A 12,864-nucleotide genomic window follows, 5' to 3' on the forward strand; every position below is an offset into this window, starting at 1 on the left:
GAATTCTTTTTCTTACGCTGGTCATTCTTTCCGCCCTGTCTGTTGAAATTGACACAATTTCATCGAGTGGAATATGATATTTTTCCATGCACTCAATTACAGCATTTGCAGTATCCTCTCCACGTGTTTGACCTTTGAGTGGCAATAATCCTAAAAGTTTTTTAGGACCTGTAGATGAATTAAGTCGTATAAACTTGTGCTGTATCATTAAATTTATGTCACAAGATTCGTCAACTGTTATTGATAAAGCTGAAACCAATTTAAGATCTTCGACTTGCTGGTTGGTTATATTCGAAGACATTTTGGCTGTTCTATCTTTCACTGTTTTAGCCCGTTCGTGGTCATTTGTGGAAGAGCGACACTCAAGGAGCCAAAGAGCCAAATGCGGATCGCGAAACGCGGTTTGCCTACCACTGCTCTACACTAACGACATCGAATTTATAACGAAGCTCTTCATGAATGCTAATAATTTTCATAGTCGTGTGAAAAAAACGCAGTACTTTTGTATGAGCGGCCTGCAGATCATAGACACAGAAATCTTTAGGACCCTTATGACAGAGAAATGGCTAATAAGTTATTTGAGATATGCATTAATACTTATATGATATACAGGTGGAATCTGTTACAGTTTGGTAGTTTTTAATGACACTTTGAGACAAAATTTATTCACTTCACTTTGTTATTTCTAATACAGACAGTTCTCTTTCTACCTGTGTACTTAATACAATACATCTAAGGTTTTCAAAACGCACTCTTAAATTTATGTAGTTGTTACTCTCATTGACAAATCATTTAAACAAATTGTAAATATTCACTATCCTTCCTTGACAGGCCGATTTAGAGAAACAAGCTGAAGAGGAGGCGGCCATTCTTGCCGAACAAGAGAAATTGGCAGAAGAAGCTAGACTAGCTGAGGAAGCCAGAGTAATTGAAGACGCAAGAATAGCACAGGAAGAAGCAGCAAAGAAAGCAGCGGAAGAAGAAGAGTCCAGGCAGAGGGAGCTCGCCCGGTTAGAGGAGATCGAGAAGCAAGCCGCCGAAGACAAGGAAGCAGATTTAGCGAGACAGGTGCGCTACTTTTATCTTTAATTTCTACTATAATATATATTATGATGTAGTCATTTTTATGACGTTTTAACTTTATTACAATGCAATTATTCTCCGTAAGCTTTGTTGGGAAAACATTTGAATCAATATGATACCCCATCTTTTCTCTCATCGTATAATATATAATACACATAATGATTAAATAATAGTTTTATTTTAGATCATATTTCGTTACAGGATATAAATGTAAGAATATTAAAATGAAAATATAGGAATAAGTAATTAATCATATATTTAATTTAATCATATTAAATAAGCATTGTTGTGTAAAATATATCTAACATACATAATTTTGAAAACACTTCACTAACACAAAAAAATATGACACCCAGCAGGAATCGAACCTGCATCTCTCGGGTTTCGCGCCCACGCACATTGACCACTATGCTACAGTTATTCTACCTAATTGCGACAAATTTTAACACTCAAAAATTCATTTTTTTTTTCTATTGGTTATATATTTTCTCAGAAAATTACATTCTTAAATTTCAAGAATTATTTGTTGAATAAAATAATAATTAATAAAAAATATATTATTTGGTAAAACTTTTTATTGGAGTTAGTAATTGATGGACAACATTTTTACATTCTGTATTTCCCACAAATTCCATGATCTATGATATTTAGTATATTATTATAAATAAAAATCTATTTATCATTCAATATTAATTTACTAAATAACATAAAGAGAAAGATCAATTTTATAATATAAAATATCATTTTAAAATGAAACATGACATCTGTCGGCAATTGAAAACACTAATTTCACAACGGACATGTTATCCTAATGTGGCATCATAAAATCATATTTGATAATGTTAAATTAACCTTTCACTAATAAATTATTTGAATTATAATAACTGCTTATGGCCACACAAACCATATGATACATGAGATAAATCATCTAGTCAATTTTTCCTTGATAGTAAATATTTAATTTGAGGACTCACACAGACTACCTATGTAGTTTAAATTATGAACAATTCAGTACTCACCTGTTTATTGATGATTATTTATCGTTGTTCCTCTGCAGGCTGCTGAATTAGCCGAAATCGCAAGACAGGAATCCGAACTTGCAGCCCTCGCCAAGCAGGAGGCCGAGCTCGCAGAGCTGGAGAGACAGGAGGCAGAGCTCGCCGCCCTGGACGCCGAGGCTAAAGCCATGGAAGACGAATCGGCCGCCCTCATTCAAAACGAACAGGCGGACGAAGAATCTAATGCGCCAGTTGTCGAGGAGCCCGATACACCAGAAGTCGAACAACCCGAAGAGCCCAGCGAAACCCACGACGCCGCCGAAGCTGAAGTCACAGAGGAAGAGGAAGATGAAGAATAAATGCAAATCTATAATAGTTATATATTTTAAATTGTCGCGTGTTCATGTTATTGGTGAAGTGTATGATGCATTGTTCTATAGAATCGGCGGAAACCTGAAAGAATGACCGTTAATAATTTACTCAACGACACTAGCAGAACAGTCGGCAATCGCCGGGTGTTCCCGCCAAAAAAAACAATTTGAAAATAGTCATCTTGTACTTCTACTATTGATATAACTAAATTCTTCCGACGTAAGCGTTGAACTATTCCTCTGTGTCGCTTACTAGAGCTGTTCTCACCACAGGTGTCACTGACAGTACGGAAGATAATAATATGACTGTCTTCTTCTATTTACTTCAATAAGATTTGAGACTTCTTCTAGAAGGTCACAACTCCTACCGGGTCTGGGATGTATCACGTGTCTCCAAAACTTCCATCCGTCTTGTGACGTGTCCAAAGTACCTAAGAATCAATGGAAGATGAATGTTATTGTATAATTTGCTCATTTAATTTAAAAGAGACATTCTGTAACGTATTTCATCGTCCGATAAGTCTTTTTGGCTGTATAGTGAAATATTATATCGGATAGTTAGAAATGCCATTTTAATATGGCATCGGATAGAAAATCTATAGAAAATTTTTGTTATAGACTTTGGTGATAACATGTATACTTAAATAAAAAAAAACTTTGCCGATCGGATGAGACAAGAATTCTTTCGGTGAAGTAAATTTTTGTGTAATGAAATTGTTGCCTGTAGCATTTATAAAACAAAAAATTGTTAATTTATTTTTGAGACGTTTTACTGTTTCCTTTTTATTTATTTATTTATTGAATCACTCGCACTGATTAATGAAAGCCATTTGTCACTCACCATTTTGTTATTTAATACGTTTTTGTTTTAAATGTCTCGCTTGTTTTGTACAAGCGTAATAAAGAGTACGGTGCTAATGCTAAAAATTAAACATTGTATTTCTTGCATTGTTCTTTTGCGTAAGAACGGTGTTGGCATCTTTTGTTGTTGTTTTTCCTTATAAAAAGACATAACTATTTATTTTGTTGACTTGTAACACATTGTAATAACATTCTTTTAATATTACTTTTAAAACCCAACTGTCAAATCTAAATTTACTAAAATTATAAATGTCATTTATATTTCATTTAAACATCGTTAATTCATGTACTTACTTTTTATTGTATGTAAAATTTCAACAATAACCTCAATTGAATGAATTATTACTACAACATTGTTCATTATTTTAATATTGTTATTTAAATTATGTAATTATTATTATTACTAAAACTCAATTAATGTCCCTCAAAAAGACCAAAATTATTTATTGAAACAAGTTTTATAATAAAACTGAAAATAAATTTGGGGATAATTTAATAGACATGTTTCATTTACCCCCCCCCCCTTTTAAAGAATGACATAAAATAACTGTTGTAGCGGCATGACTTCAAAAAGAGACCCACAGATGGCACTGCCCATTCACTGGACGCCGCAAGCGCTATGCAGACGGATTAGGATTTAACCCTATGTTAGCTACGTAATTTTTATCTCAGTCTTACAGCCAGTCAGCTTAATCTGATTAGCTCTGACCCTCTTGATCATACAAGTCTTCTATTTTGAAATTAAGCACTTTAATAAGCAATGTAATTTACGGGTGCATAAAAATTTTAATTCACCAGAATATCTGTTTATTGTTGATTAATCTCTGTGAACTCTGAATAAATACAAACCTGAAGTGTTTCTATTTTATAAATAATAAACCTTCCTATACTGTGTATTAATTTTTAGTATAGAAAAGTTGATTTTAAGAGTAGGGTTATTGACAGATCATTCTGAGGATGAACCTTTTCGATGTAAATTTATGAGCTACAAGAGTCAAAATACATATATCGCACCCTCGCAACTAAACCGCCACAAGTCCAAATTTACATGTTTTGAGTTAATTACTACGTTTCATTGTCTATCGTTCATAGTATATGTACCGAAAATTTCATATCTCTAAGTCATCAAATTCAAGTCAAAACTTCATTCAATATCTAAACATATTTCAAAAACACAGTACAAAAATGAGAAAGGTAAAAACTTCAAAGCTGATTTTCTCTGTTTGACGTTTTTTGAATTGTGGCAGTTTAGTTGCGAAGGTGCGATATATCAGCATACTCAGTTTCACTCAATGAATATTGTCTTTTCAAAAGAGCCACGAGGGCCTTGTTTTTGTACTTTGAATGAGAATTTTTATTCACTAATTCGACTCATCCCCTTTTTCCTTTACGCATATAGTTAATTTTACATTTTTAATTATTTTTCAGACTTACCTCCTATTTCCTTTTGCACATCGAATTATTATTACTACTCGGATCCTAGTATCACTGATGCTTCCAGTTATTGTTGAAATTAAATGATGGTTCTTAAAGAAGAGACATCGACAGGTTGCATGACAACTCGTCTTGCGTTTGTTTGAAAATTAACGTGAAGAAAACCAACGTTTTGTGCAATAACACCTGTCCTGATCCAAATTTTCCTCCGATTAGTGACGGGTATAACATCGAGAACGTCGATAGCTTCAAGTACCTGGTCATACACATCACGGGAGATGGCATTTTGCAGAGAGAACTCGCTATCTGAATGGGAATGGCTGGAGCAACATTCTACCCTATGCGGAGTGTCTGGAACTCACGATTGTACTCGGTCAAAACCAAATGCTGCCTATTTGACGCTTGCATTCTTACGGTGCTGCTTTACGGTAGTGAATCATGGCACGTTACAAAGGCTCAGAGCAACCATATACTGAGCTTCCAAAACAGACATTTGCGACGGATACTGGGTGTGCAGTGTTAACTTTAGTAGTAACGAGGAGATAAGAGAACGCACCAAGCAGCCTCTGATCATGCTGAGAGTGAAGAAGCAACATTCGGCCTGGCTCGGCCACGTGCTGCGGATGCCAGAAGAGAACTTAGTCGCAATTAAGTATGGCGCCTTTAACATAGTGGTCTATGTGCGTGGGCGCGATACCCGAGAGATGCAGGTTCGATTGCTGCAGGCTTACTTTTTTCAAAAAAGATTTTTTCTATTGGTTATAATATAATTTCTCTGAAGTGTTTTCAAAATTATGTATGTTCAATAATTAGAATGTTAAATTCTTAAATCTTGTTAATTATTTGTCGAATAATAAATAATGAAACAAAATAGTTTACTGAAATATTTTATTTCTTATTATGAATTACAATCATGGCAGTTATAATGATATATTACGTATTGTGTTACATCTATGAGAAAACTTGATACATGTTACAAAAGTGTTTTCTATAAATTTAACTTACAACTGACTTAAAATTAGCTTACAATATATTTAAAAATCGAATAAAAATTACAAAAACTTTCACACGAATAGTCCTATTTATTATCTTTTCAAATTACATTTCACAGAAATGTAAATCAACTCGCAATCAGCAATAATTGTCTTATATATTTTACAACGGCAACCGTACTTGATAACATTATCAGACAAGACCTGTTTACCAAACAGAAAACAAACAAAAAAATAGCATTAGATCGTAAATATAACGCTTTTATCAGTCACTTTTATATAGTTGATTCTGTATAAAAACTATGATTATTATACTTTCCATTTTATTTCTTCAACAATATTTATGGTATACTAAAACACCTATAAAATTAGTTATAATTGTGGGTTTGCAAGCACAACGGAAACAACAGACATTTACAAAATTGGAACCATGATACTAAAATAATGAAAATTTTAAATAAATCTGCAAAGCAATATTTTTCAATGATACAACACCACCTTCACTAATTGACGACAACCTATAATTGCCGTAGTATAATTAAATACAGTTATTAACACATTGAGTAGATAATTACTTTTTAATTATCACATTTAAATAACACGCTAATTACATCGATCGGCCGCCTGATCTTTACGCGCTAGGTGCGTCTTCAGCGTCCAATGACCTAAAATATCATATGACAGAAAACATATGTGAATTTATTTTATTCCTCGGTGGTAGGTAATATTTTTGCTTCTACATTAAAAACGTCAGTGAGAATGCAAAAAAAAAAAAAAAATAGGTGAAATTATAATAAACCATGCACAATATGTCAGTGGCGAAGGGTGGAGGTAGGCTGTTATGATCTGCCAAAAATGGTGCACACTAAGCTATGTCAGTCAGACATATTTATTTTCATTGAAATAAGACTACAATTTACAGACTGTGTTGGTTAGTTTTTAAAATTCAATTAAACCTTTTGAAAACCAAGCCATAATAGATAATAGTCAAAAAATACTTGTCTATCTATAAAATATCTAAAATTATGTAAATAATTCATACATAACTTGGAATATTTTATAGATAGAATATTTTTTTAACCCTTATAAGTCTGGGGTTTAGGCAGGGCTTAATGAATTTAAAAAAATTAACCAACAATATGTGTAATGTACTCTTAATCCAACGAAAACAGATAAGTATGAATGAAAAAGTGTGCACAATTTTGTCGTATCGCCTAAAATATACCAAAACTATTATGGTTTGGTTTAGGCAGGGTTTCAATTCCATCTGTAAATTGTAGTCTTAGTTCAATAAAAACAAATACATATGACTAACAAAGTATAACTATTTATGGCGGATCTTAACAGCCTACCTCCACCCTTCGCTACTGCAATATGTGGACCTTTGAAGGAGATTGTTCATACATGGCATGGATGCACAGGAAAATGCGACCCACGATCTACTGATCAGAAATGAGATGCAGTAAACTTTCCACAACTGTGAGGCCACAAAATTCCATCAGTAGTACGCATTCTAAATGGATTAAGATTGTAAATTTTACTCAATATGGTTATCCGAGTGCATGTTCCCGCTGTACTCTCAACTTCGCAATTATTGTATAATATCTTTAAGTAATTCCGGCATTTAAAAAACAATGTAATATTATATTATGTATTATGAATAGATTAGCCTGCTCAGAAAATCTCCGAGAACAGTTCAGTTGTAGTACGGTATTATCAGTACAGCTTAAACTAAGATTGAATTAGCTCAATCTCCACAAGTACACAAGAGGAAAAAGAAGATGACTGCTAAAAATAATTTTGTATATCATAATCTTCAACAAATCCTTGCTTTGATGGTGAACTGACCAATTCACATATATTTGACAAATGGTTTGATATTTATTTGTTGAAAAATAATATTTAGTTGGGCAAATTATGGTGGCCCTCATTCCTTTATTCCCTTCTACCTCAAATCATCAGTATTGTCGCAAGACTAGGCACAACACCAATTACAATTCAGTAGTCGACCGATTATTAATATAAAAACTTCATACAACCCAAACGATTTTTGAACATCAAGTGCTGCGCACTGGGTGACTCAACAAGTGCATACCCCGAAGGTATCCAGTGCAACTGTCGTGACATCATAAAAGGTCAGTGCCTAGCATCCTACTTGTAACCCCCCCCCAGCATCCACATCCACATCCACCATCACGATCACCCCACAATCAATTACAGTCCACAATGATAAAGTGGGGCGGGTGTGGTTTAATGACAACAAAGATCTAGGCTTGGGACAAATTTTTAAATGCCCATATCTCTCAAAATTTACGAACATCGAAATCAAGAATGTCTAAATATTTGGTGTATTTTACACATTTTCTGTTGAATTTAAATAACATTGAAAATAATAAATTTTTAATGGCTCTGCCATATGTATATGCTGTATAAATATGACTTTTTAAAACAGAAAACTGTTGGTTTCATAATACCTTAAAGGTTTTTGGATAGTTTATACTCAGGTATTAAAATTCTACTTAACCTAACCCAACCCATCCTATGACATTGGTAATAATTCGTCAATGTCATACATAATTATTAGGTCACGTTAAATAACTGAAAAAGATGACGACAACTCCATTGTTGTTTTAGGTAGTTCCGCTGACACGTAACTATGTGCCGTTTTAACCAGTATAAATCAAAATTTTCCATTTTTTTTAGACAAACAAAATATACAGGGTGACTAAAAAATTATACACAAACGGAGATAAGTAAAGCATTTTCAGACATACATCATAATGTTATCTTAATAATATTGACTCACGTAACAATTTTCATTTAGAAACGATTCAAATACACAATAATTGCGCAATTTTGGCTGGATTCAGACTATAACATTATAAAACTTATATAATTACTTATTATGCAAAGGTACGCTAGATAAAAATATATTTTTACATTGTAATGTTTAATAGAAAATTATTATATTATTTCAAAACATGTTTATATTAAGCGTTCATCATAATATTACATGTTACATCCAATTGTAGTTTGTCTAATCTGTGAAATTTTATGATTCAATTCCGGAATATACATGGTCCAATTAGGATAGATTATTCCTGATATCCATCTTTTTAACTAGTAATATCCAAAGATGTTTAAGAAAACCTTCTTCGTTGTTTAAGAAAGTGAAGCAAAAAAAGGATCCCTCTATTATATACTATTCTATACACAAGACTGCTTTCAGTCACTATCGGCAGCTATCAAACGTAGTTTTGTATTGAAGTATTACCACTTATTGTAACAATTACAATAAGTTAGTTATAATTATTACAATAAGTGCTATGTTTTAACAGCACCTCTCTTAAGCTATAAGCTGCATGCAAGCAAATAAACAGCGTAAACGCAACGATTATCAAAAAGTGACAGCCGTTAATATTTGTGCAGTTTACCAACTTAAGCATGTTTTGTTTGTTCAGATCAGCATATATGATCAAATGCCATGATAGTGATAGTGTTACAAGACTCCATCAGTAGAGTCCGAATCCTTTACACACCACATAAATATGAAGTTCGATAGTTTTGACAGAAAATATTATAAAGTAGTTAAAGCAATGCCGAGCGAGAGAAAACGATGCAATAGGCTTCATGTAAGAGCAGTCGGAGATAATAACGGTAACAATAAAATTTATCTAATATAATATCCAACACAATTAACGTAAGTAATCAATTAGGCTCTTCTCCTATTGATTTAACATTTAACCCATTTTATTGCATAAAAATACCAAAGAACCATTCCTAAACAAACATCAAATAATATATCGACTGTGTTTAGGAAAAAGGGCGTAACCCTCGATTTTTCTAAAAGTGCTTTTATTACATATTAACAATGTATACAACTAAATACACATTCTGTAAAAAGGAATTAAGCAACAAATGCCGATTTATTATCTAAATTCAGGTTTTAAATGAGCTTTAATTAAGTTTTAATTTAAGGAAAAAAGCATTTACCCTCAATTTTATTGATTTTTCTGTAATAACTTCTTTAATTATTAGTAGATGGAAACGATATTACACCAAATCATCAATCATCATGCACCCGATGTCTGTGCCTATCATTCAAAAAACGTTTTTTGCTTCTCCTGTAAAATTTGATCTGTGTGGGTTACGCCCTTTTTCCTAAACACGGTCGATATATATTATATCATAATATTCTGGAATTGCATATTATTAAAACATCACAGATTAAACAATTTGACATAACACAGTATATTCAATGAAGATTATGTTTCAGTCTATTATTCATAGTGTACTCAGCTAAATCATCATATCTCAAAATATACATAAACCGACATATCGTCACCGTTCAGGCAAAAGTCACCAACCCTGAAAATGGCAGTTTTGAGTTGAGTATGTCACCCGAAGCGTAAAATTATGTTCTTTAAGATGCAAAACTCACCTCGGTACATTAGTTAGTAAAATTTTGCTTAAATCCGAATTATTTGTTTTTCACTAAATGACGTTCGATAAAATCTTAACAAGCAAAAGTCATTATAGGTGAATAGACATTATTGACTCTATAAAAAAAAATCCTTCGTTATAAATATACAAGCAAAAGTCACTATACTATGGATGGTGAGTTTTACTGATGCTTCTTTTGGCTAACATTGTTCAGATTATTAACAAGCAAAAGTCACCAAACCATAATTTGAGCTACCTTGCCTCCTTTAAAACCTTCCAGATGTTTTAATTAGCATCAAAAAGTAAAAGTACCTTAAAGAAATTATTAAGAAGACATGAGAAAATAATTTAATGTAGATAAAACCTTTAAAACATTAAAATCTGATTTTTCCTGCATTTTCAAACTTTCAAATTGCGATATCTCAAAACTATGTTTTTAGGGTTGGTGACTTTTGCCTGAACGGTGACGATATTATTACTAAATCCTTTTGTAACTGATCACTATTTGACACATTTTGATATATATAACACTGTTAATATTTTATTGAAGATTAACTTAGTAAATTCAACTATCAAATATTGTTTATAATATGTTATATTTATAAAAATACTAGGTATACATGGTTTATCAAAAAAAAAACATTGACCCTTCGGTATAACTTTGGCCCAATCTCTATGAATAGCCTTTACATTTAAAGAATTACAAGATAAAAAGAACTTTTTATATACCACGTTTTTAAATTTTCTGTTGAATCATATAAACTTGACAATTCTATGTATTAATAAATACTTTTTTTTGTACTTGCTAGAAATACTGAATAAATATAGAATACTGAAATGTCATTTTGACATTTAACTCTTTTACTCCCAGCTGATTTAGCCTAGCATATGCGAAAACTCCCAAGCGTTTTTTGACAAAAAATAGTCGATTTAGTTTTTTTTAAATAACTAATTCTACACATGTTTTAAAAATTTGAAACTTTTTTTGTGTGTTTTCAATGGTGTAAAAAGCAATAATAAGTAATAATATTGATAGTTTACATCAATAAAACAAAAGAAAAAAATAATGTATCAATATTTATTTAGAAATGAACGGATAAAACTATGTTTGAACAACAAAACAAGTGTGACAACATTTTTTTATTTATAATTGATTTATCAAATTTTATAATATAATCTATCCTTATGTAGTAACAGAAAAAAAAATAAACAAATTATTATTTATCTATGAAATAGAATTTTTATAAAGTAATCAAAAAAAATCGTATAGTGTCCAAGGTATTCAAGAATATTATTCAATTCAAGAAATCGCAAGAGAATTCGATACAGTATCGACGACTAACTGATATGAATGAAGTAATTTCAAAAAATAAGTCTCAAAGCACTAAATCATTTATAATAATATTTATATTCATGTATTTTTTCACCATCTTACCAAAAGTACAGTGGCATCCATAGTTAGTTCAAAAATTACAAACTTCATTTTGTAATGTGATATATGAATCATAAAACAACTAAAAGAAATATCAGAATTTAAAATGTGTCATAAAAATAATGTTTTATTATTTTTATGACCCTCTTTGGTCTCAAGTTCGACAGCAGAGCAATTATGACTTGTGAGTTAATAGGGTGTGACATAATTATAAATAAAGCCCACACTAAAATAAATGTTACTCACACTCAACACACAGTGAATATAATGATTCGTCTACACGAGACGAAATATGACGGGAAAAAATTTGGAATAAATCGTAAATTTGGTTCCAAACTTTCGGCCGATGGATCGGCCCAGATGGAGTTTTCGCATAGGTATGGTGGGCCGAAATATCGGCCCCGTGGGAGTAAAAGGGTTAATATTGATTTCCATAGTAACGCACGTATATATTAATAATTTAGTTGCTAGGACCCCCTTAGCAACCAATAATAGTGTTTTACTTTTTACGAATTTTTGGAAAGATGGCTAAAAGTATTAAAAGAACGCATTGTCATCGTGTTTTGATATATTCTAAAAGTTTCAAATGTCTAGCTAGTCAGGAAGTTAGTTAAAAATCTTCAATCGTCCAATACAAATCTTGGACAAACAAGAAAAAATTTGTACTGGACAAACAAGAATACGAGCTAATAAAAACGTGGTAAAATAGTTATTACTATCTTAAGTAGGTAAGTAAACGTATAGATTAAATAAGGGTCATAGTTAGTCCGAAGGGACAGTTATCCGAAAGCATAGTACTAATTATGTCTTATATCTATAAACTTCCTCCCAGTCTTCGTAAAATGGACATAGTACACTCCAATATCTACCCATTACAAGTTGTAATTACTTTTATTCTTCTGAACATTCACAAAATATACCCTTTTATTACGTAGGCATTGAAAGTCGCAATATGGTTACTTTACGATTGGTATTTTTACATAATCGATAAAACTTTCAAAATATAAAATGAACAAAGATAAAAATACAATTGATCAAAGTAAAATTAAATTCAGTGAGGTAGGATTTTTGACAAAAATGGAATTTGGGAAAACCAATTCTAAGGGCATTTCCAATCTTTGTTTCCATGGACATAATATTTTTAATTATTTCAATGAATGGATGTTAATCATTTGCTGAACCAATTGCATCCATGCTCTGCGAGTTAGAGGCATGCATGTGCGGGATTTGAACTAACGGATTTAGACAGT

At 31.8% G+C, this 12,864-nt stretch overlaps 1 protein-coding gene across 2 annotated transcripts in view; it reads left to right on the top strand.

The window, feature by feature from the left end:
- The window catches only part of LOC147071092 (uncharacterized), a 48,524-nt gene extending 44,715 nt beyond the window's left edge, over positions 1-3,809 (top strand). For both annotated transcript variants that reach the window (XM_085948677.1, XM_085948678.1), the window contains 2 exons: positions 832-1,068; positions 2,141-3,809. In XM_085948677.1, coding sequence (XP_085804803.1) covers positions 832-1,068; positions 2,141-2,440 — 537 coding nt within the window. In that variant the 3' untranslated portion in view covers positions 2,441-3,809. The remainder of the gene's footprint in view (positions 1-831; positions 1,069-2,140) is intronic.
- The last annotated feature ends 9,055 nt before the right edge of the window (positions 3,810-12,864 follow it).

Source organism: Rhyacophila brunnea, unplaced genomic scaffold, assembly GCF_057557595.1.
Source record: "Rhyacophila brunnea isolate RB1 unplaced genomic scaffold, BYU_Rbru_1.0 scaffold_20, whole genome shotgun sequence".
NCBI lineage: Eukaryota > Metazoa > Arthropoda > Insecta > Trichoptera > Rhyacophilidae > Rhyacophila > Rhyacophila brunnea.